The sequence below is a fragment of the Lycorma delicatula genome, chromosome 8 (assembly GCF_047948215.1).
Source record: "Lycorma delicatula isolate Av1 chromosome 8, ASM4794821v1, whole genome shotgun sequence".
NCBI lineage: Eukaryota > Metazoa > Arthropoda > Insecta > Hemiptera > Fulgoridae > Lycorma > Lycorma delicatula.
Genome location: NC_134462.1, coordinates 96,949,378 through 96,975,617, shown reverse-complemented (window position 1 = coordinate 96,975,617; position 26,240 = coordinate 96,949,378). Strand labels below are relative to the sequence as shown.

The window sequence follows — 26,240 nt, the reverse complement described above, 5'->3', positions numbered from 1 at the left end:
CATTTTTTAATTTAAAAACAAATCATCAAACTTAATTTCCAGAAAAATATAATGTATTATTTAGTAAATATTTAGTGTAAGAATATCACTCAAATAAGATGAATGGAACTGTAAATATGTCTTGTATAATAAAGCAGAATAGAGAAGAAAAGAAAGGTAAACTTCTCTCTTTATATGTTGATGGTTTCCTAAACACAAGGACATCTTAGCAATATAGCACCCTAGAAAATTGAAATGTGTAATTTATTATTAGATAAAATGTAAATTTTTTAATAGTAAAAAAATTGTCTATCCATGAACGCAAAAATAAGACTCTACAACACAATTATAACCGGAAGACACATATGCAGCAAACACAGTCTTCCACCTGAACAAACAGATTCCAGAAAATCAAAAGAATTGAAGAACCTGCATCAAAAAGGAAAAAAAAACCAGAAAGTCGGACAGTGGTGAATTGTGTCCAACAAAGTCAAAAGAGTTAGAACCTATCACTGATACCATTGGTAAGAGGAGAATAGGATTCTTTGGAATATCATGAGAATGAAAGATTTGAGACTTCTGAAACAGCTGGTACAGTACAATCTTGACTCGAAAAATACCAAGACAGGAAGCAGATGTATGAGAGAAATAAGAAAGGATCTGAAGGAAATTGGCCTTACACTAGAAGACAAGATAAATTAAACAAAAAAATCAAGGACATAACACTCACTTCAAACTCACAAGAAAGAAACTCGGAACACAAAAATTTTCAATATTAGAAAGGGCACAGAGATTGGAACGTGTGAAAAAGTACTAAGAGAACCGCAAGTCCTGAACAGTCGTTTTGAAGAGATTTAGATAATGGATTGACTAAAGTGATCCTAAGCGATCATAAAGATAAGAAAAATGTAATTAGTTCCTACACTGTTATTGTTATTATTATTATTTATTACTGCTGTTATAATCATTATTGTTAATTATAATTATTACTATTTACTTATTGTTTATTTCTTTTACTACTGCTTCTATTATTATACTTTTTCCACTGTACCATGAATACAAAATACACACATAAAAAAGATACAATAGGTACAATATAAAATTATTATATAAAACATAAAGTACTTAATTAATTTAGCATGCACTGATATTTAATCAATTTACTAAGTCAATAAATTTAGCATCCTGTTATTGATAAAGATAATACTGTAGCTGCATCTGAAAATATACTACCTGCAAATCGAATGCGTGACTGTAGATAGAAGTGTCAGATCAAAAATTATGATTATAAAATACACTATGATATAAAATTATAAAATCACTACTGAATATAATGCTTCCACCTCATCAGTTGTCAAGGAGAAAATTCACTCCTTTAGATTAAATTTAAATTGATTCAGATTATAGGCATTTCTTACACTACTAGGCAGGCTATTAAAGAACTTAGGTGTTAGAAAAAGAAGTTTCTTTATAACAATGTAACAAGGCCTTGTAGCAGCAACACTTCCTCTAAAAGTATGCCTAGTTATATAATGGGAAATGCAAAGATTTTCTAAAAAAGAGGGAAAGAATGAGCTCCTACTCACACCACACATTACCCTTACAATAGCTTTTTGCAAAATTATAATCAGTTGAAGATAACCGATATAGGTTGATCCCCAGCAATGCAATTCATAACTTAATTTCAAATGAACTAGAGCAAAGTAGATTTGACAAATAACATTTCCTGGAAAAAAATTCATTATATGATACATTTTTTTAATGCATAAAAAAAGCAAATACCTCTTCAAACTCTTTATATGAAAATTACGTGATAATTTGCCATTTACCATCAACCCTACGTATTTAATAAAATTCGCCTGAGATATGACTGAACAGTCACACAGTAATTGAATACAAGCACAATCAACATTATGGTATATTAATGGAAGTTAATAAGCTGGAAGCAGATGATACAGTAAAAAATATATATTTGATTCTAATAGCACTAAGAGCTCACTTATTGACATAGAACCACAAGCCTAAATTATCCAGATCAGTTTGCAACCTATCAAGATTCTTTGCAACTCTCAGCAACTCAGCCTATCATTCTCAGCAACTCTGGTATCAACATTAACTAAGGAACTGCTGTACCCATTGATACAAAATATCTCTTGATATTGTTCATCATTACTACCTATTCTTTAATTAATATTTATGTTAATATCGCATGTTGAAATCACAGGAAGAAGCTCTTCAAGGCCTTTCAAGATTAGTCTTATTTTGCTTATTCCAGTCATAAACACAGAGAACATAAAAAGCGTAACTAAACCACTGACATTTCAAAAGAATAACATCTACATCCAGTAACTCATAATCTACTCTCCCACAGGTAAGATACTTCACAACGGATATAAACACAATAATCCCAGTAACTTTAGAAAAATCACTGCACACACACACACACACACAAAAATGTATATCCATATATTCTATATTAAGAAGCCTCAACAAATGATGCCAGCCATATCACAGACAGAATGGTAATATCTGATTTACTTCATCAGCAGCTTATCAATGAGAAAAAAGTATTGAAATTCTTATTTAAACTCTTAATATTTTGGTGAATAATCGTTAGTTTATTTTGACACATTAAGAAGCTATTGTTTACATAATAAAAAAATTCGCACAACATATTATTATCTAGTATTACTATTGTCACTGCTATTGTTACTATTATTTATTATTATTAATCACTTACTATTATTATTATTTCTACCATCACAAATATAATCATCATGGCGCCTCTGCCACCATTGTCATCAACATGATTATTATTAATTCTTTATTATTATCACATTAACGCAAATTAAACATTTTTTAAGCAACAGTATTATTACCAATAACTTCAGTCGGTTCATGTTTCAATCCTTCTGGTTGTTGACCCTGAAGTATGTCTAACAAAGCTCTCAATGCTTTTGTACAGAATGTTGGATGACTATTACGGCTTTCTCTAATTAATTCAAAAACACTTCGAAGGCCAACACCAACAACCTAAAAACATAAAACACATCACTCCATGAAAGCTGTAACAAAAATCCAACTACTTTTGTTGTTTTAAATCAAGAATTTATCTCTGTATAACTCAGATAGTTATTAGGAGTTATAACAACAATTTACTTACTACATATACCTTCTCTTATTTTGAAACAATACTAATTCACAACAGGATCCAAGCTTAATGTACCAAAATAAAGTGTCTTCCTCAATCTCAGGTCAAGTCCTGACACAATCCTATTAATTGAAACCCAAAAGTCAGCAAATAATATAATTACTTAAACATAACCAGACATTTAGCCAAATCTGTACGTACTAAAAACAAAGCAGAAATAAAATTCTAAAGCCCAATCATTTCTCCATGTCAAGGCTCACAATAAATTGAAAAACCTTTCTAACAAGAAAGCGAGAACCCTTTTTACATTTTTTTATAAATAATGTTTACTTTTTAGAAGTAACAAAAGACTGGGAAAATGAATAAATAAATTTGTTATTAAATATAATAACTTAGCAATTTTTTACATACCCAACTGGCCATAAATTACAGGGATATATACTAAGTGAGCTGAAGGTTCACCCCCTGTCTTTGTCACCTGAACTGTCAGCGAGCAGAGGCAGAATGGGTAAGCATGTTTTGTTGTACTATCTAACCAGATGACATCATCTAATTACTAATAACTGACACATTTGTATATAAATTGTAAACACATTAAGAATCTTTGTTAAAGTTTAACTATGAAGTAGTGTGGGCCGGGTAAAGTTAATTTGTTTATACTCTTCTGTATTTTGATTTTTCATAAGTTGAGTGCATTATCCTGCGTAAAATATTTTTATAGTTGTATTTTAATATTAGTGAATATTTATTTTCTAGCATATTTTTAGTGTTGATATACATAATTGTTCTTCGAACAATTATGTTGAAACTTTTGTGCTTGTGTTTTGTTGAAACTTATGTTTTACGTTGAAACTTAAAAGAGGGAACTCTTCGTAGTCACTCAGGAAATTATATGATAGGTTAATCAGTTTATGGAAAGAGGCCAAACAATTCCAAAAATAGGTGGTTCCAAGCGTACCATTTAATATTCCCTTGAAAAAGTGTACAGAGAGAACTGCTTTAGCCAAGACAGTTAAAATGATTAGAAAAGAAAAAAATGGGACGTTAGAGGGTGAGTGCTCAATTCACACCTCAAAAAAATATAAATGGGGAAACAGAATTACTAATCTACATGGTTTCGATAATATATTTAGTCAGGAAAATTGTTTAAGATTTCAATTTCCAAGAAAAAGTGCTTCCTACAGCTAAATGTATTTGTAATAAACTAAAAGAGGCTGTTAGTTTTCAGGGTGTTGTATGGAGCATCAGGAAAATGTTGAAATCCTTAGGGTTTCGATGGACAAAAAAAAAATAGAAATATTGTCATAAAAAATGATGAAATATGAGAACAAAAAACACATTTAAAACACATTATAGAGAAGAAAAACATCCCGCCTGTTTATGTAGATGAAAATAATATATATATATATTATCTTCTCATATCTCAAACAAAACATAGACAATTCTGATAGGGCATACATTCTCCTACATCAAAAGGAAACCAAGTGATAATCGTGCATGGTGGTAGGGTGATGAGATTCATAAACCACTCTGTTGATATGGAAAAGTTGTCAAGTGAGGATTAATCATGACAACATGACACCTGAAAATTTCATGAAATGGGTGGAAAACAAACTCTGTCCAAATCTACCTCTGTGATCAGTTGTAGTGCTGAGTAATGCTGCATACCATAATAATCAATACGATAAGGCACTTACCACAAAATCTAAGAAATTGAAAATGATATCTTGGTTAGAGGAGAAGCAAATACTATTTCATTCTAAAATGCTAAGGCCAGAACTTTCCAGTTAAGTTATACAAACCAAGGCATAAGACGTATATTTAAGATCGCCTTTTGGAAGCTCATGGTCACATAGCCATTTGCCTGCCACCATACCCCTCGGGTCTAAACCCAATTGAAATGATAGAGTTAATGTACAAGAATAAGTGGCCCAAAGAAATGTCACATTAAAGTTAAATGTCACAATTGTGAAGGAAGAATTTCTAATATAACAGAGAAAGACTGGTCACCGATAAGAGAATGTAAAAAAACTAGAAGATGAATTTTTGGAGAAAGGACATTTAGTTGATGATGTTGAAGAAGAATTTGTTATCAATTTATGAAAAAGTATGATGAAGACAGTGATTATTCATCTACAAGTGAAGAGGACTTCAGCAATTAAGATTTTTAGAGTAACAGTCTCTCCATTATGGTAAGTCAAAATAAATACTTTTATGCTATTAGCATTTATCTGTAGTTAAAGTAACATAGTTAAATAAAAACAAGGACAAAAATAAAATACATATAAATTTATATTGTGTATAATAATGCGTAAAACATTGGAAATAAAAAGAAATGAATATGAACAGGTAATGCATACTTTTTTCATAACTAATGCAATAAATTTTAACACAGCAAGTTGGGAAAACTTTTAGCTAACTTATTGTAATGTAAAAAGCAAATGAATAAATAAGAACTACTGATGAAAATAAACACACCATAAGGGAAAGATTCGTGAGCTGTAAGCAAAAGGAAAGCCTACTTCATGACCAATTATTCAAGCACAAATTTTGCAAGTGGCGAAGATGTCAGAAAAAATGAATTCAAATAGTTGTCATGAATGTTTAAAAAATGGTACAACGCAGTGTAGCATCAAGTCTACAGTAAGAATGCATTTTCCTTTCAAAGGTCTATCGGAGTAAAAATCATACTAATATATAAATCTGAATGTTTCTTTGTTACTCAATCATGTAAAAACTACTGCACTGATTTTGATAAATTCTTTTTATAATAGAAAAAAATAAACTAAAAAAAGACCCAGAAGCTGAACTTTAAACAGCATTCAGAACTGCTGAAACTCAAAATCAAACAAATGAGTAACAAAGGGCTCAAGCTACAGTTCAAGTGTGCAGGTGAAACTGCCAATAGCACCTAGTAAATAAATATATTACCTCTTCCTTCACCAGACTCCAGCAGCAGTGTTAACAGCACACCTTTTAAAAAGTTTAGGAAACTTTTTATGTGTGTAATTGAATATGTTACGCTGGTTTATTCAATACAATCTAATTTTACATTTACTAGGCATGAACTGACAACTTACCTTCTGTCTGCAGTATTAAATGCTAACATCTGTACAGTTTACAGATTAACTCTTGTATTATATTTTTTATTATAAAATTGTTAAAATCTCTAGTCATAAATAAATAACAAATGAGAATATAGCAGAAGTGTTACCTTTGATATTCGCGGTAATGCAACCTGAAGTCGTTCAGAAGATTCTTCAACATCACTATCAACATCTGTCACTGCAAGAGCACCGGGTGAGCTACCTGATGATGATAAATATATTTCACAAGCTTCTTTCATCCATCGTTCAAGAACTGCCAGTCGGACAGTTGCAAAAACTGCAAAACATGATGCATTGCCTGCAAGTTCAACTTCTGGTACCATACATAAGTCCCCAACGCCATCCAACTGAATAAACAAGCAACCAAATAATACTTTGTAAAATTAATTTTCCTATGTAGATGTTTCTTTTTATAATAATTTGACACATAACAAAAATAAATATAGTGGAAAACTTGCTAAAGTAAGTCAATGAATCCTAGTACACAGTTTAACAGGTGTAGATCAGTCAGTTGCAACACAAAAAGATGAACTTTTTGTTCACTAAAAAAACTACACTAATATGATAAACAATAATACAGCTTCGTTATGCACTTTTCTTTACATAAAAGCTATTTTCACTATTAAATATTCATTAATGTTCACATGTTTATATTCCTATCTCATCACACAAAATGAAACGGCCATTTTTATTCTTCTCAGACAAGTACAGAGCTTACGCAGATGGCGCAAGCTTTTAGGGTTCAGAAAATACTAGGATATGTATAAAAAGGTTAATTATGATATAATATTACAAACATTTTTCAAAACTTTCTTTATACTTTTTAGTCATGCTTTAATCAAATTATTTTCATACATTGCATGAGTTTAATTTGGATTTCAAAAGATAACATCATATATTGAAATTTCTAATATATTTATAAAATATCAAATAAATTTTCAAACATTTACTATACAAAGAAACGAAATAGTGAAGTTTTTATTTCATTTACTTAAATTATTACACCCGCATCCTTAATTTATCCCCGTACAGGGGGATGTTTACAAAAGTAATGGTGGAATATGCTATTTTCACCCGACCTTAGTAACTGTGCAAAATTTCATCAATTGGCAATGTCAGGAAGTATGTTAAATTAAGAATGCAAGATTTGAGAACAAATATGAAAAAAAATTGTTAGTTAAAGAAAAGCAAGTAAAGACTGTTTTAATAAATTACACATATAAATAGAAAATCAATTGAATTCAGGTAGATGATTTAGGCATTTATTAAGAAATTTGACCAAGAAATTTAGGAGATCCCTATATATTTTTCTTAAAGAAAAATAAATACTCAACATTCACATTAACAAGATATAACAAAAATAACTGATACCACAACAACCAACAAAAAAAAAACAATTTCATTCTATAAGTGTTAGTGAATCTCCTTATCACAAAAACAGAATGATATAAAAAAAAGGTGAATAATGCAAACCCCCAAAAAAAACAATTGTTTGCCTTAAAAATTGATATACAAAGAAATTGAATATTATTTGCTACTCTTAAATTTCTCTAAAACACAATTTTTTGCTTCAGAAAAAAAAATTAATAAATTAAGTCGTACAAACACCTGAAAAAAATTACAAAAATTAACTTGCCATGAGAATGTTTCAATTACAAATAATAAATTGCACAATAATGTTACTGTAATAGATATTGCTCTTAACAACTAATAGCTTGCTTTTTTGGGTTTTTTTTTCTAAACCAGTGTTTGTTATATTTTGAAACAGCCTTGTAGCAAAAAAATTTTTGTAATATTTTTCAAGTTTTTGGATGACTTAATTTAGTAAACATTATAAACACATATTTATAAACATCAACTCTCCATTTGAAGCAAAAAATTGTGTTTTAGAGAAGTTTCAGAGTAGCAAATAGCATCCAGTTTCTTTGCATATAAATTATTTTTGGATTCGGGGGAAACAATTTTTTTTTTTGGGAGACAAAACGCTTTTGCATTATCATTGCCCAGGACAAAAATATAACAAAAAAATGCCCCTTCTCAGATTACAAATATAATAATAAAATAAAATTAAAACTAAGATGAAAACTAAAATAATAAAAGAAATATAACCATTAAAAAATAAAAATCCAAAAACAGAGATAAATCCACAATGAAGTATTACATCAATAATCTAAATTAAAACAGTAAAGATTAACACCTGCCATATGCCAAATGGTATAAATAGCTGAAAGCTACAACTAAATACTCAAACATTTGAATATAAACAGACAGCCCTGATAAATAATAAAAGATTAGATAACACTGTCTCATTGTTTCCCAAAAGACTTAGTATTGCAGCCCCCAATTTAAACTTGCAATGCAAAGCCACCCACGTTACAGAAAAAATCAAAAAGTATGTAGTGCACTGTTATTTTGCAGATGCAGTGAGTGCAAATGGGTGCATCTGTTTGAGTCATTAGATATCTATGAGTGAGCCTAGTGTGCCCTATTCGCAAATGACAAATCTCCTCTCAACAGTAATTTCTATATGAGGAGCTCCACAGTGACACAATGTTCTTAATTTTACAAAATTTATTGTTGATGGTAGCATTCCATTCACTTTGCCACTCATCATGAACCCTCTTTAGAATAAAGACAAGATCATTTGAAACAATGCAATTAGTGAAAGGAGGCTGGAAACAAGCCTCTTTTGCCGCATTGTAAGCACACTCACTGCCTGAAATCCCAATAAGGCTGCAGATACAGAAGCTACAGTTGTAATACACTGGGTCATTTGTGAAATAACACACTGAATCTCACAGACAAGGGTGTCTGGAGTATGTCACTATGAATACTAGATCGTGAATACCGGTGTTCTTTGGCGGTTGAGTTCAAATTAACCACACATCTCAGCAATGATTGACCTGAGACTGTACAAGACTACACTTTATTTACATATCATCCTCATTTATTGTCTGAAGTAATACCTTACAGTAGTTCCGGAGGCTAAACAGAAAAAAGTACATGTCACTTACTAATCGCCTGTAAGGCACTCATGGAATCTGAGCAAGCAAATACATGTCGAAATATTGAGCTAATTATATTTAAGACCTTATTAATAGCACATAGCTCCACAACAAAAATACTGATGATGCTGGGAAGGCCAAATATGTATGTTCTGTTGCCAACCACAAAAGCACAACTAACAGAACTAATGTTTCTAGAATCGTTTGAATAAACTACAGGATCAGGATCCATTCTATTTACAATAATACAGAATTTTTCTCATAATTTAACTGAATTTGTGTTCTTTTTATGATACCAACAAAGACCAAACCAGTTATTAACGAGAGAAGGCCGCCAAGGGGGTAATAACATGAAGCAACTGTAAGAACTGGAAATAATTGTTTAATTAGCACTAAGAAGCTGCTAAGCTGTATGCCTAGTGAAGCAAAAGATCTCGATTGTTGTTGGTATCGATTCAGATGTTGGTTAGAAAACACTGCATTACATATTGGATGATTTTTTTGCGCTTTAATACAAGCTACATAAGAGCAGATCATTTGCTTTCGTCTATTCCAAAGGGATGGACAACTACTTTCCCTCAGTTTTCCGTGACCACTTTTCCCTCAGAGCTTGAATGAAATGCACCTTTAGCAAGATGCATTTATGAACCGTAGTCTAAGCGTGAATGAACCAGAGCTCAGTAGAAATGTAATATGCTTACTCAATCAGCTTCTCAACAAGTATTAGATACAACTCTCAGCATGTCTAGTATTTTTAGACATTTTAAAAATATTAGACTCCTTCAAATGTGTTATCCATGTAGTCATTGGTCAATTTACAATCCTAGAAATCTAACCCGCGAGCATGCTTCAACCTGGTTCACCAAGTAAAAACAGATGAGGGTCAACATGTTCCCTCAACTAGAAAAGGCAAGTGCACATTGTTTTCTCTACAGAAAACGTGAACCCAGTCATTTTACCACGATTTTAGATGGGTCATAGGCATAACCACGGTGGGCGCTTGCCCTGCTGGCTCATTTTGTCAAACAAAAAATTATAGGTCAATATCAGTAGGTTATATATAACAGTAATGCATGGAAAGATACCATGTTTGAAGTTGTGGGGAGCACTCCCTGGTGAATGAATGGGGAACTGGCAGTTCAAGGTCTAGATAAAAGATTATAGACTGTTTTAGGTTGAATTTAGCAGGAAAGTTCTAGTACCTTCTATTCCCTATTTAAAAACTGTAATTAATACAAGTGAGCCAGTTGAGTTAGTTGATGAATTTGAGCTAGTTCAGACAACAAGAGCAATCTAAAATGGATATTACCAATGTTTTTAGCACAGAAGGTATGTATCTATATTATTCTCATTTGAGTCAATGAGTTGCAAAACCATCTACTTAAAGCAACCTAAAATGTTCAGGAAATGCGAAGCCTGTTTTTTTGTTTGTAATAATAATGATTTTGATGTTGTCTTTATTATTGAAATTTAAAAAAAAATCATACAATACTAAATAAGGAAATAATTAGTATACCACACTCCAATAATATTAAATAACGACTGAAAATTGTGACTAGCTACTTTTGCAGTAGTTTTGACAAAATATTAAAGGTTTATTAAAAAATACCATTATTCAATAATAAAAAACATTAAAGTTTGATAGCTAATAAATAGTGAATGGCTCAAAATTCATAATAGTCTAATTTTTGTTGTGATCAAATACAATCACTATAAAAGTTATGTTAAACACACACAACACAATCTTGACACAAAAATTTCTAACCTAACCAGAATCATGTTGGTTCACATTAATTTCATTCTGTACATAGCACAGCCTGTTAGATTTGACCATTCCAGCAGTTTCTTTGTTTTTTCTATTATTCCACTAGTATACTTTTGTAGTAATGAAAAAACTTACTTTTGTAAATTTGAAAATAATGACAATTAGATGGTTTTGAAATTCCATCAACTCATAATTAAGCTAAGAACATTTTTCACGAATAAAGAACATTTTTTACTGATTTTCAAAATACTAACTTTGCGAAAAATTACTGTATGGAGGGGAGAAAAAAAATGTTTAAGCTTGAAGTTTCAAGTAGAGCTTAAATGCTTAGTTGCTTTAATTTTTTTGGGAAGTGTAGTAGTAGTTGTTATCTGTTGTCAGCAGACATGCTGACAGATCCGCAGTAAAATCACTTCCATCCTGCAAAATCTGGCAAGTCACCAGATACAATATAAGGATGTTACAACATGACAACGTTCAACTTACGACGCAAAGGCCACTTGCTCAACTTGAACTAAATAAGTACCCTGTACATTTAACTGATCAAAACTAACCATTGAGGGAGATAAAATACATCAGCTCTCAAGTAAGTACCACACTCTTTACTATCAACAGAGTGCTTATGTTCTTTCCTAAAATGTTTACAGTTAACACATGATGGAGGATCAGCTTTCTTGGAACAATACTCATGCCTGTGCCTCTCCACACCACAATGAGCACAAATGATCACAGAACTTAGCCCTGTGGCCAAACTTGCATCACTTAAAACACCATTGGACATCAATGTATTTGCTGACATGACAAGAAGCAAAATCAATGAACAGCCTAACCGCAGTAATTAAGTCCTCAGAAGGGCCTACCTCAAACACTCCACAGTAGCGCTCCGTGTCGCGCCTACCCATTTTAAACAAAAATCTACATTCTGCCTTAATAGCAGCCTCATCAAATTTGGTATTCTGCACTCTAATAAGAGTTAATACCTCCTCCTCTCCCAGACGACGGTCGATATTATCCTAGGGCGCCTCTTCCTTTTAGGCTCTCATATCAGATTTTTCAACTTTTTGAGTCCAAAATTATTTTAGAGCTTTCTCCTTATCATCACCTACTACAACAAGCCCCTTCTTTGTCTTCTTCATATTGCAATTTCTCAGGTTCAACCTCTTAGAATGCAGGACAACGTGAAAGCCATCCCTTATCTCCTTACGGATTTACTAACACCCTCCTTCACATTGATGACAAGACCTCTGGTTGCTTTAGAGATAAACTAGCATTTCTCTTGTCCTTTAAAATGTCAGCATAACATCTCTGAACCTTAGCAGGTTCAACGACCGGCATAGGAACAGTCTCTCTGACTATTACCTCCTTTACTTGAACAGATTTAGAAACCAACACCCCAAACCCTTCTGCAAGAGCAGACATAAAAACCTTGAACTCCGTCAATTTTGGAGTTACATGTGTGCTCTTGCACTTTGATGAGACACTTCTCAGATTTTCCAAGGCCATCAGCGGTTCAAACTGTTCTTCGAACACTCTCATCAAAGGCACTCAGTCATAGGTCTTCGACTGAAATTATGTAAAGCTCTGCACCTATCTCTTACAGCACGCCTGCAGTCTTCATCCCACCAAGGAACAGCAGGCTGCCTTGGCTTTCCAAACGTTAAAGGGATGAATTCCTTCACACTACCGAGAATTTGGTATGTAAACTTGGCAAGTTGGTAGATCATGCTGCTGCTCTTGTCAAAGAAATCCTACCAAAGGAATCCTTGTACTAGACCCAGTCCCGCTTTCTGAACCACCCACCTGCATGGCTGACCTGAGGTAAATCATTACAGACTGAGATAACTGGTCTATGATCACTTCCAAAGAAATTTTCGAAGACATACCAGGTAAGACATGGGGGCAAGTTGCTGAACATATGAACAGATCGATACACAGAAATGTACCTCATGAAAGTATTTAACCATGTACGATCCATCTTTCAATAAGCAGAGATCTAAGTTGCACCTCAGTCGATCAACTATAGTGCCTCGAGAAGAACATGATCTAGAGCCCCATGAATAGTAATGGGCATTGAGACTGCCAACTATTAGGTAAGGTAAAGGAATCTGGAAAAACAGAGTGGCAGATCGTCTTCAGTTACCTCAGAATTTGGACACAAAGATATAAGTTACTGATATTCATTTGGAATGCGCCAAAATCTTCACTAAGACTGCAGGAATGTCTGTTGCTAGCAGAATATGGGTGGATAAAAGATTTCCTTCACGAAAACCTTCACATCCTCTGCCCTCAGTTTGATAGTTGCAAGTTTTGTAGATGTGTCGATGAATGAACACATCACCCTGGGGACAAAAGTAAGTCTCCTGAAGATACAGTATTAAAGGATCTTCCTTTAGCAAGATTTCAATATCCTCAGAGAACAGAGACCACAAACACTCCAATGATTAACATTTGTACCCATAAATACTCTTTTCCTGTTATATTACAAATTGCATGGAGATTATTTGTCAAATACTATCCATTTTTCTTTTTGTTGTTAATAACCTTTAGGAAGTGCTTTGCTTCTTCAGGCACTTAATCGGCCTCCATATCCTTGAAAGCGTCCTCAAGATGGTGATAGAGACTTGGAAGCCTGAAAGGCCGGATACTGTATTGTCTATTTAACTTCAAGTTTTTAATAGATCCCTTCATAGTGATCTTGGTAGTTTGGTGCGTTATTGATGCAGCGGGAATTTTATTTGGTGGTGTACCATCTAAAGTGGTTTTCAGTAAACTACTGTTGCTCTTACCAGCAAGAATACCCTTCTTCTTGTTTGAGCTCAGAAATAGTGGCTGTGAGAGAAACCTGATCAGATACTATCTGAACAAGCTGTTTTCACTCATCGCACGATCCACACTGTTGACCTGCATTTGCAGGGACATGCCTTGATGTAGGATGGCAAATGAGATGTCTGGTTTAACCAGGTTCTAGGAGTTCAGTGCCTTTTATATTCTCTTCATACGGCCGGAAAAGATAGCTTTTGCACGGATTCAATTTTGGGAATTGCCTTCTCTTCTTTAAATGCTGGGCAATCTTGTGAGCGAGCAGCACGTGATCCACCACAGTTAGTGCATATTTCTCTTCTTCTTGGTAGTTAGTACAACTGTGATCCTCTTTAGCACATCGAGTACTTACTGTAGTTTTCGAGCAAGATGTTGTGTGGCTATAGCCTGGACACTGGAATCATCGTCGTCGGTTGGGGATGAATGGTAGTACATGAACCAACCTATTCTTATTTTCTCTGCTGGTATGGTAAGGTTAAATTTTGTATAAGAGAGGGAGTAGGTTCTTCCACTCCGCTGATGTTTCACAATACGATTGACCTAAACACCTTGCAAATGAAGCTCATTGGTAAACTCAGTCACATCAATCTCCAAAAGGTCCTGGCAGAAGATTACACCACAGCTACTATTCAAAGAATTGTGGCATACTGCTTTTAAATTGATACTACTCACATTGGTGAGACACAAGAGTGATCGACTCTGTTCATCATTAAACATCTCAACTAGTGCCAATCTGTTTCTAAACTTATTGGTGTTTTTTGGTGAACCACTTCAACCAGTTATTACTTTACTTATAAAGAATGGTGAGACCTTTCCATTCCAGGTGAGGGGAGCCAGCTTCCTGATTGTTTTAGAGAACTATAGATCTGATCTCTCCCTATGAATCATGAGACCTTGCCAGTGGTGAGGGGGCTTGAGTGGTCAATGATACAGAATAGCTGGACCGAAGGTGCAACCATATCGGAGAGCTATCTGTTGAGAGCCAGACTAAGGAATGATTCCTGAAAGAGGGCAGCAGCTCTTTCAGTAGTTCTTAAGGGCGTAGGTCAGGACGACTTAAACACCCATATCAACATCACTCAATCCTCTGACTACTGCGCAGCTGAAAGCAATGGAAAACTACAGCTGCTTTTTTTCCAAGAAAATGTAGCTCTCTGCATTTTCATATAAAAATGATGGAGGCGCCTTCCTTGGAAAATATTCCAGAGGTAAACTAGTCCCCCTTCGGATCTCCGGGTGGGGACTACTAAGGAAGGGATCGACAGAAAATTAAAAAATAATATTCTACGAGTCGTAGCGTGGAATGTTATAAGTCTAAAAAAGGTTAGTAGGTTAGAAAATTTAAAGAGGGAAATGGATATGATAAACGTAGATGTAGTAAGAATTAGCGAGGTTTGGTGAGAAGAGGAAAACGACTTTTGGTCAGCAGATTTTAGAATAATTAACACAGTTTCAAATAATGGGCAAGCGGGAGTAGGTTTCATAATGAACAAAAAGATAGGGAAGAGAGTAGAGTATTTTAAAATGCATAACAATAGAATCATTGTAACAGAAAAAAATTGAAACCTAAACCGATGATTGTTAACGTCTATATGCCTACTAGCGCCCATGATGATGATAAGGTAGTATGTACACAAAGAAATTAGCAAAGCAATTAAACACATAAAAAGAGAAGAAAATTTAATAATAGTTAGAGATAGTAATGTAAGCATTGGAAAAGGCAAGGAAGAGAATATAGTGGGTGAATACGAGCTGGGCAAAGGGAATGAAAAAGGGGACCAAATTATAGAGTTTTGCACAAAGTATAATTTAGTAATTGCCAGCACCCAGTTTAAAAATCATAATAGAAGAATATACACATGGAAGCCAGGTGATACTGCAAGGTATCAGATAGATTATTTCATGGTTAAGTAAAGATTAAAAATCAACTCGACTGCAAAGCTTACCCTGGAGCAGACTTTGATAGCAACCATAATTTAGTGTTAATGAAATGTAGATTGGGGTTTAAAAACCTGAAGAAAAAGTGTCACATGAATCGGTGGAATTTAGAGAAGCTTGAGGAAGAGGAGGTAAAGAAGATTTTTGAGAAGGATATCACAAGAGGTCAGAGTAAAAAAGATAAGGTAGAAAATGCAGAAGAATGGAAGAATGTTAAAAAGGAAATTCTTAAATCAGCAGTAGTGAACTTAGGCGGATCAAAGAGAACTGGTAGAAAACCTTGGATTTCAGAAGATATATTGCAGCTGGTGGATGAACGTAGAAAATATTAGAATGCTAGTGATGAAGAACGTAAAAGGAACTATCTACAATTAAGAAATACTATAAACAGGAAATGAAAACTAGCGAAAGAAGAGTGGATTAAAGAAAAGAGTTCAGAAGTGGAGAGAGAGATGAATATTGGTAAAATAGACGGAGCATACAGGAAAGTTAAGGAAAATTTTGTGGTACATAAATTAAAATCTAATGTGTTAAACAAAGATGGTACACCGATCTGTAATACGAAAGGCAAAGTCAATAGGTGGGTGGAATATATTGAAGAGTTATACAAAGGAAATGACTTAGAAAATGGTGTTATAGATGAAGAACAGGAAGTCGAAGAAGATGAAAGGGGAGAAACAATACTGAGTTCTGAATTTAAGAGAGCATTAAAAGATTTGAATGGCAGAAAGACTCCTGGAATAGACAAACTATCTGTAGAATTACTGCGCAGTGCAGGTGAGGAAGCGATTGATAAATTATACAAACTGGTGTGTAATATTTATGAAAAAGAGGAAGTTCCATCGGATTTCAAGAAGAGTCTTATAGTCATGATAACAAAGAAAGCAGGAGCAGATAAATGTGAAGAATACAGAACAATTAGCTTAACTAGCCACACATCAAAAATCTTAACTAGAATTCTGTACAAAAGAATTGAGAGGAGAGTGGAAGAAGTGTTAGGAGAAGACCAATTTGGTTTCAGGAAAAGTATAGGGACAATTATAGGTCTCAGATTAATAGTAGAAGTAAGATTAAAGAAAGACAAACCAACATACTTGGCATTTATAGACCTAGAAAATGCATTCGATAACATAGTTTGGAATAAAATGTTCAGCATTTAAAAAAATGAGGGTTCAAATATAGAGATAGAAGAACAATTGCTAATGTTTACAGGAACCAAACAGTAATAATTGAAGAACATAAGAAAGAAGCCGTAATAAGAAAGGGAGTCTGACAAGGATGTTCCCTGTCCCCATTACTTTTTAATCTTTACATAGAACTAGCAGTTAAAGATGTAAAAGAACAATTCAGATCCAGAGTAACAGTGCAAGGTGAAAAGATAAAGATGCTACAATTTGCTGATGATACAGTAATTCTAGCTGAGAGTAAAAAGGATTTAGAAGGAACAATGAATGGCATGGATGAAGTCCTACACCACTACCGTATGAAAATAAACAAGAACAAAACTAAAGTAATAAAATATAGTAGAAATAACTAAGATGGACCACTGAATATAAAAATTGGAAGAGAAAAGATTATGGAGGTAGAATATATGTTACTATAAGTATAATTACTAAAGATGGATGAAACAGGAGCAATATAAAATGCCGAATAGCACAGATGAAATGAGCCTTTAGTCAGAAATATAATTTGTTTACATCAAAAATTAATTTAAATGTCAGGAAAAGTATATGTAAAGAGCATAGCTTTATATGGAAGTAAAACTTGGATGATCGGAGTACCTGAGAAGAAAAGATTAGAAGCTTTTGAAATGTGGTGCTGCAGGAGAATGTTAAAAATCAGATGGGTGGATAAAGTAACAAATAAAGAGGTGTTGCGGCAAATAGATGAAGAAAGAAACATTTGGAAAAACATAGTTAAAAGAAGAGACAGACTTATAGGCCATGTATTAAGGCTTCTCGAATAGTCACTTTAATACTGGAGGGACAGGTAGAAGGAAAAAATTGTGCAGGCAGGCAATGTTTGGAGTATATAAAACAAATTGTTAGGGATGTAGGATGTAAGGGGGTATACCGAAATGAAACGACTAGCACTAGATAGGGAATCTTGGAGTGCTGCATCAAACCAGTCAAATGACTGAAGCAAAAAAAATTAAATCTAATGTTGTTAAACTGTAGGTGGGATTCATCACCATTTAATACATCTTTTACAGAGTTTTATCTTCATCAGACAAAGCTGAGTGAGATCTTTTTATAGGACATCGTGTGATGTTTTTTCAGATGGACCACCAATCATCACAGGGTTTATTGGAAGACTTGTAATTTTGTTCCCAGAGTACCGGGGAAACACAAGACCACCTCTGCAGAGCCCACACATTCAGGGGCTACAGCTAAATACAAATGGGTTCGCCCAGGTGCCCAGAGGATATCGTTTTAGCTCACTAAGTAGAGCCATCCACCCATAAGCACGATAGGTTCCACCTTAGGTTACAGTTGCATTTTGTAAGGTGTCATAACACCACTTAGTGTAAGTGCAAGATGTTGTGTAGGAGTTACATGTTGTAATTTCTGTAGTGTTCTTGGTGTAGTGTATGTGTATAGTATAAAGTGCTCTGCAGCTCTGTGGGTAATGGGAAGAAAAGCTAAAGAGGGCCACTTGGGCCTTGGGGACGCCAACCCCCAAAAGTCTTAATTGACTCCCTGTCGAGGATTATTTTTTGAGGGTTACCTTTTAAATGTAAATGTTTTTCAGAGGTATTTTTTTTTACATCATTTTGTTTTTGTGAAAAGGAGACTCAGTAATACATTTGCTATTGTTTTCTAATAGCTCGCTGCCAAACATTTTGCACAATCTGACAAAATATAGACGAAACGTACACCTGCTTGCTGTCTGAAGAGAATAAAAGGGGCAGTTTCATTTTATGTTATAAGAAAATAGTAAAATATATGAACATATCAATTAATGAATATTTACTAGTGAAAATAACTTTTATATACAGAAAAGTGCATTACAATGCTGTATTACTGGCTATAATGTTAGTGTATGTCTTATTAGTGAACAAAATGACGTGACCTTTCATAAGAAGCTAAACCATTTTTGTAAATATTCACTGTTTGTTGTTCTCTTGTGGTTGATTTTGAACACTTTTTACCTATTTTATTAACACTTACAAGAGTTACAGAATCCTGTATACATTTGTACCAACTGATGAAGGTGCTGCCTATAAACCTGCCTGGAATCTATTGTTTCCCAAAAAATATCAGCATTAAATTCCAATCTGGAGCTGAGATAGTTATTTAGAAGGCCTTCTAATATATACTAAGATTAATATACTCTTCCGCTACCTGATTCTTAGTTAATAACATAACAGAACTCTATTAATTTTTTTAAATTATTTCACACATGTTTTTCAAATACTTGTATAACTACTATAAGTTATTTCTATAACTTTTCTTCATTAGGATATTTTGAAACAACCCACTCTAAGCAAAAAAACCACAAAACATTATTTTCTTCAAGAAGAAAAGTAACATTCTGGACAAAAACCTACTTTTCAGCTACACAGAATAAAAAAATATAATCTGAGTCAAGACTTCTATCAGGGTTATGATAACCAAAAGGTTTTGTTAAAATCATTTCTGTAATAAACTGATTTCTAGCTGAACTGAATTTACCCTATCTTGCATCACTTCTACAGCTATCGAGGTGAAATGATTTTTAGGACTTTAACATAAGGGTGAACTATATTATACTGGCTCTTTAATGAAACCTCAACATAAAAAAAAAACTGAATAGAGTTATAGCTAAAAAAATCAATGGTAATGAAATAGGTTCTGCTTTCCAGTTTGACCAGTCTATCAACTGAGTAAATGGTTATTTCATATATCACAGTACAGTATTGCAGTAACACATTGTCTTTGATGTTAAAGTCTTCCATGGTCTTCTTCATATAACTGTGAAATGAGATACATACCACTAGAGGCTTCAGACTGCAATAGAGCTCATTCAGACCATATTAGAGGTTTCAGCAAAAAAAAAAAAAAATTACTTTAACTTTTTTAAGGGTAAATAGATTTTTCAACCTAAATAAAAGTCACCAAAAAATTCTGGTGACAAGAATAAATTGTAAGTGTACTAGGAGGTTCTCGTTTTTGAACTGGGTGCCAAAATTACACTGAATTGTCAGATTCTGCTTCGTGAAATTGAAAAACACATCTAGTACTCTCCAGTTCTATGAGAGAGGCCATTATGAATGCTGCCAAAAAAATGGTACTCTGCAAATCAAATTTGAATAATTTTGATAAACAATGATCCCTAAATGTTTTCTATTAAGTACACATAGTAAATATATGAAGGTTTTCAAAGTTTAAAAAGCTTTTTGAATAGTTTTCATTTAGATCTTAAATTTCCTTCATTACATACAAATAGAAAAAATATATTAAACAAAATTAGTGTCTGCAAAAATGATGAGTAGATGCTTTTAAAACACATTTCAGTAAAATATTGAAGATTGAATGGCATTTTTTTTTTAAATTTTATATGCTCCAGGTCAGGCTTGATATTTTTTGAGATTAATGCTAAGTCTCACCATGAATCAGCCAAAGAACATTCTACATGCATTTTGTTTTGAATAATGAACAGTTCAATAGTTACAATATTTTAAAATAACTTCAATTATAATTCTGGTAAGCTCCTAGAATCAGCTTGTCAATCTAAAATGATATAGCTGCGGTAAAAGCCTCACATTATCTGGACAACCTGCATGTTGTTAATCAACATGCATACCTCCCTTGGGATATTTTGAAACAACCCACTTAGTCAAAATATCACAAAACACTTTAATCAAGGGGAAAAGTCATAGGCAGTTTTGAAAAAATTGTTACAAATTTCATGGATTTTAATTTTTATTATTGTTTATTTGTAAAATACATTCTGGACAAAAAAAATTACTTTTCAGCTAAACAGAATAAACAAATCTAATCTAAGACTAAGTCAAGATTTCTATCAGGATTATGAAAACAAAGAAAGTTTATTAAAATAATTTCTTTAATTTTGACTGTTTTTTAAACCACATGTGTAAACCCACTCAGTCTACACAAAACCATTACCAAATTTCTTGACAATCAAAACTAAATTTCTTAGTAACACCCTATAAAACCAAAAACTATATTACTGAATGTTATTTTCAAAACAATGTATTGGAAAGTACTGTTAGCCAAATGATAGAAATAATTCTGCACTTAGCAATATTTTTACAGCATAAACACAATATTAGTTAAACAACCGATTATAAATCAATTGATAATACTTATGGAAATATGCAGTATTTTGTAACAACCATGTCATGTACTTAAGACTATATCCTTTAGTAGATTCCAAACAACAAACATTGCATATTAAACATTTTACTTATACTTTATTACCTACATTCAGAAAGATATCATACATTAGTAAATAACTTGCACTTAATATTAATAAAAACAGTCAACATAGTTGACAAACTAACTTACTTTAGGCTTTCGTTTTTCTTTGCCTTTTACTAATTTCCCTTTTGAAATTTTTCCCTTTTTATTTTTCTTCCATTCTGTTTTCTTTCTACAAATAAAACAAAGAAAAAATTAAATTCCTAACAACAACATTCATGTTATAGATACTAACTGTTACACAAATGTTATGTTATAAATACACAGCAATGCAGAGACTGTACGAAGAAGTAAAAAGGAAAACTTACAGCTTACAGGTAAAATATTTAAATTTAACTTTGTTCTTTAAAAATAAATGATATGAAACAATGCATAACAACATATTTCAAATAAAGAAATTTCTAGGAATTTATGAAATCACCTTTTATAGATTGAAAGAAAACCATAATAAATTTTATACCACTTTGGATAAAGATAGTTATAAAAAAATATATATAATATCTTAGAACATATAAATATGGAAACACACATTCGAATTAAACTAATTATATTTTTTTATTAAATTATTAATTTGGTATTTTTCATTACAAAATAATAAAATGTATTTAATTGCAATAAACAAAATGTTTAAATAATTATAAAAAGTGGAAAAAAATTAGACTTACAAATTAAAAATTTAAATAAACCTTACATGAACTTCTTAATTTCAAAAATAGACAACTAATTCAAACAGCAACTGCCACCTTATAATAATAAGCTTAAACAATAGATTTAACATTCTATGTACAACATTTAATTGAATTGTAAAAAAATCTGATATGGATACCACATAACTTCTTTGTATGCCTATTAAATTGCAAATATACATTTTTTGCTGCACTTCATTTAAACTTATTTCATTTGAAAGTGAAATTTCATCCTCCAATTCTTTAATAACGTGGGCAGCTACACAATTGCTGAAATATTCGTTTTTATTAACATCAAATATTTATACAATAATTAATTCAACAATCTTACATGAAATATTAGGATAGTGTAAAAGTCCCTTTATTATTCATATTACTAGATCAGTATTACTCGTATCTTCATGAGTTGCTGATTAACAAACGTTTTAGATTTCCGGTGTGTTGTAAAATTTTATTTCACTAATAACTTCTGATTTTTTCTTTTTTTTTATTGTTGTTACTGAATACATTATTTATTGTAAAACTTTTTTTACAATCATGGGTTAATATTATTAATAAATCAATATATTTAAAAAAAAAAAAAAAAGTTAAAAAAATATATTAAAAAAAAAGGAGATGAAGTCTGATTCGAACCGATATGCCTTCCTCCCATGTAACATACAAATATTTCATTAATTAAAATGTTATTTGGCTGTTAACTAGAACTAATGAAAATAAGTGCCACTTATGATATATCGTTGAAAAGCTCACAATAAGGGGGGTTATTAAGAAAGTCCAAATTCCAAGTTTTGGAGGATTTTGGGCTTTTTTTGACACTTTTGGTTCAGTCGAGTTGCACAACTCAAAACCAAAAACCTAATTAAAATTGAGTATATATTAATATATAAAAAGGGAAGGAAACATATTTATGTAAGTAACTGTATTTGTAATGAAGCCTTACTTTACTTTTCCACACCTCTATTTACTAAGACAGGTAGTAAAAAATGACTACTTAACCAAATGATATTTTTCATTAATTTGGGTTTTCAGATTTTTGTGCAGTTTTAAGTAAGAATCTATATGCTTTACCATTCATATCTATCGTTTGTTACATCCAAACACCAAAGCCACATATTTTATATTAGGATCCAACAACAGAATGGTGGCTGGGAAATGAGTCATTAGAATTAAAGTATAGCTGGTCTGATCAGAATTCATTTAAACACATACATAAAAATATGGGTAAATCAACTAATTCAGAGTACAGAAATAAGGATTAAATTTTCATCCAAAAATCATTAGTATTTGAACAATGAATATCTATAACCTTCCTCACATCTAATTTAGTGTAAACATTCATTTCATTGTACTACATACAATCCAAAAAAAAGGAAATTTCTTTTTACCATTTACAAAACATACATTTTATGATTCATTACATTAAGATAACAAAAGACAAATTAAGAACAGAGTTCAACTACTTATATGAATAAAACTAGTAGTCCAAGTAAATAAAAATTGAAAAATACGTATAATAATATACGTATAATCAAATAGGTTTTTTGTATAAAAATTATAAAATAAAGCACACTTAAAAATGTAAGGTTTTGTCTAATAGCAGATCTGTAATGCAAGTGTGCAGCTGTATATCACAACTCGTAAAATTTTTTGGTTAGTTAAATTTATTTTTTTTAAACTAGCTTTAAATTAATCTGGAAATTGTATATCGCATGGGTTTGTATAAACATGGGTTTATTATTTTGTTTAACTACATAAAATACATACAATAAAACTATATTTTTGGCACAAAAAACTTAACACGCGTATTAGTTCCCCAAAATAATTTATGAACCTAAAAAAAGTGGTAAGAAATAGTTATCAAATAAAACATATCAGCTTCAATAACTTACTTTTGTTGATCGGGAAACACTCTGAACAATTCATGAAAATATCTTCCAATTACATCGGGTTCTGGAAACATCTTAACGAAAGAGAATTTGAATAAGCCCTCTTATCACCGCTTTAAACAGATGGATAAACAGCAACGACTGTTAACCGGTAACATTAATTTCAAACAAATTCAACCAATTACAACCTAATAAAACGTATAATCGTTGAAAAAGTAATCGACCATTTTAAAATGGGAATAAAACTACACAACACTGTTCCCTCCAATATTGATCAATACATACCACTGCAAACAGTTAAAAGGGAAATTCCACGCTTAAAACGTACACTTTCATGAAAGAACACTGTCAATACTCGCGTTCAGAAAAAATACTGTCAACAGCGTCTGAAAGTTTAAAATCACTACAACGTTGCCATATTATTCATTAATAATAACACGGAACGCGATGAAAACTGATTTAATGATGTTAAGTCTTTTTCATGGCAAAAAGTGAAATTAAAAAAAATAATAATATGTAACTTCCTACTCTTACTTAAAATTGCGATATTTTAAATAAGTTTGTATTTTGTACTAAATAAAAATGATTAAGTAACTAAGTAAAAAAATTGGGTTTGAAAATGAACTCGGTAAAACTACATTTCATTACAAACACATTCGATCATAGCCAAAAGATATAGAAGGCCAACAAACCCACCTGGTTTTCATTCAAACGAAACTCGTTGTACCAATATTGAATAGGTGGTGCTGTTTGAAAATTCCGTTGGACGTAGTCCACATAGTTAAATAGTTTCATTCATAAGTCAAACTTTATCTTCGGAATATTTAACTACACCTTGGAAACCCGTTTGCAGTAATCATATTTATAACTGCACAAGCAAACACAATGCATCAAATTACTTCTAAAATGTCAGGATTAATAGAGTTCAATAATTAACGGATTCTATATGTATAACTACCCTTTTTGTTTGCAATAAAATCAAACTGAAACGCTTTTCTTTCAAGTGCCTCGACAAAACACTAAACTTATCATTATTATGTATATGTATATTATAGGCCCATTTGAAATATAATTTCATCTGTTGGGCTCCCTCAAAAATCAAAACAAGTTTTAAAGGTGCAAAAGTGGGCCATCATTACTGTTTAGTGCCAATAAGAATGAATCATGTCGATTGATATTTAGAAAATTAAAAATTTTAACCTATCTTTGTGTTTAAATTTCTGAATATGCAATCTTGGATAAAACTGATGTCACATATTCTTAAAAAAATATCCACCTCAGAAATCAGACAATAATACTGTTTTTCGTACTACCTCATCACAATAATTCGGCTTATGAGAAAATGTCTTACTATGCTTCTGTTGCCATTTTTTATTAAGTACTGGACAATTTAAAAAGATTCTCCCACAAATTTATTTGAAACTCAATTGAACTTTGACCACATCTATTTTTTTATTGTTTTATGATGATCAAGTTTTTACCATAATTTCCTTTGATCAATCAAGGAAAATGCAGGGACACCTATATTTTTTCCATGCACAATACAATCTCTACAAACTCCTGATGATATCAATAAAAAGGATTTTTATATGCATATGAATTATTACATACAATTCAGAATAAAATTTTTATCTATTTCATTAAGTGTATGTCTAGCTTAAATGTGTCTTGATGCACACTTATTTTAAAATTATTAAAACGGACTGTGATATAAGACATTCCATATAATAATCAAAAAATAGAAATAAACAATAGGCTCGATTTCTGAAATTGGGCAGGTTTAGTAACAAATTTTTCTATTTTTTGATTATACACTCAAATACAATTCACGAATGAATATAATACTGTTCACTTTCATTACTCTTAACTAATAACTCACTGAAAAACCTTCTTGTATTCACCCACTGTCCACACTGGTATACTTGCAGTTACCACATGATTACAGATATTGCTATTATCACGAATGTGCTGAACATGGCCTCACAGAACTACTAACTGTTATCATAACTACTGAACTTCTCCTTGCTAATACTTGGTTTGCAGAACCAGTACCTGACTCATCTCTTTACTGCTGAGCATAATGTTTTTGTCTGTGCCTTTACATTTGTCTATAAGTTCATATTTTGGTCTAGTAACTCTTCTGGTTAAACAGATTTTGGAGGTGCCATTGTCTGTATTACAAGGAACAGATTGTTAAACAAACCCATTACTCTCAGAAAAGAATCTCTTTTAGTTCTCTCTAGATTATTGTTAAAATTATTTTCTCTTTCTTTCTTCTTAATTGGAAGAAATCTGTTACCTTGCTCCATTATACTGGTCCTGTTACAGTAATTTATTGTATTGAGTTTCATCATGAAATTGACATTTGTGCATAATAGATGGTATAATGAAAACAAAACAAAAAATTTATAATTTAGCTGTCTAGTAGATGATGCAGTAAGGAATATAATTCAGAAACTATAAGTTATGTCTTCTGACAC

General features: G+C 32.1%; 1 protein-coding gene across 1 annotated transcript in view; it reads right to left on the bottom strand.

Annotated features, from left to right (window-relative positions):
• Positions 1–24,082, bottom strand: part of LOC142329500 (E3 ubiquitin-protein ligase MYCBP2-like) — a 145,412-nt gene extending 121,330 nt beyond the window's left edge. Inside the window, exons 1-4 of the mRNA XM_075374174.1 lie at positions 23,764–24,082; positions 21,276–21,360; positions 6,345–6,584; positions 2,859–3,012 (exon numbers count right to left, since the gene is read on the bottom strand). Of these exons, the coding sequence (XP_075230289.1) occupies positions 2,859–3,012; positions 6,345–6,584; positions 21,276–21,360; positions 23,764–23,834 (550 nt within the window). The 5' untranslated portion in view covers positions 23,835–24,082. The remainder of the gene's footprint in view (positions 1–2,858; positions 3,013–6,344; positions 6,585–21,275; positions 21,361–23,763) is intronic.
• Between the last annotated feature and the right edge of the window lie 2,158 nt (positions 24,083–26,240).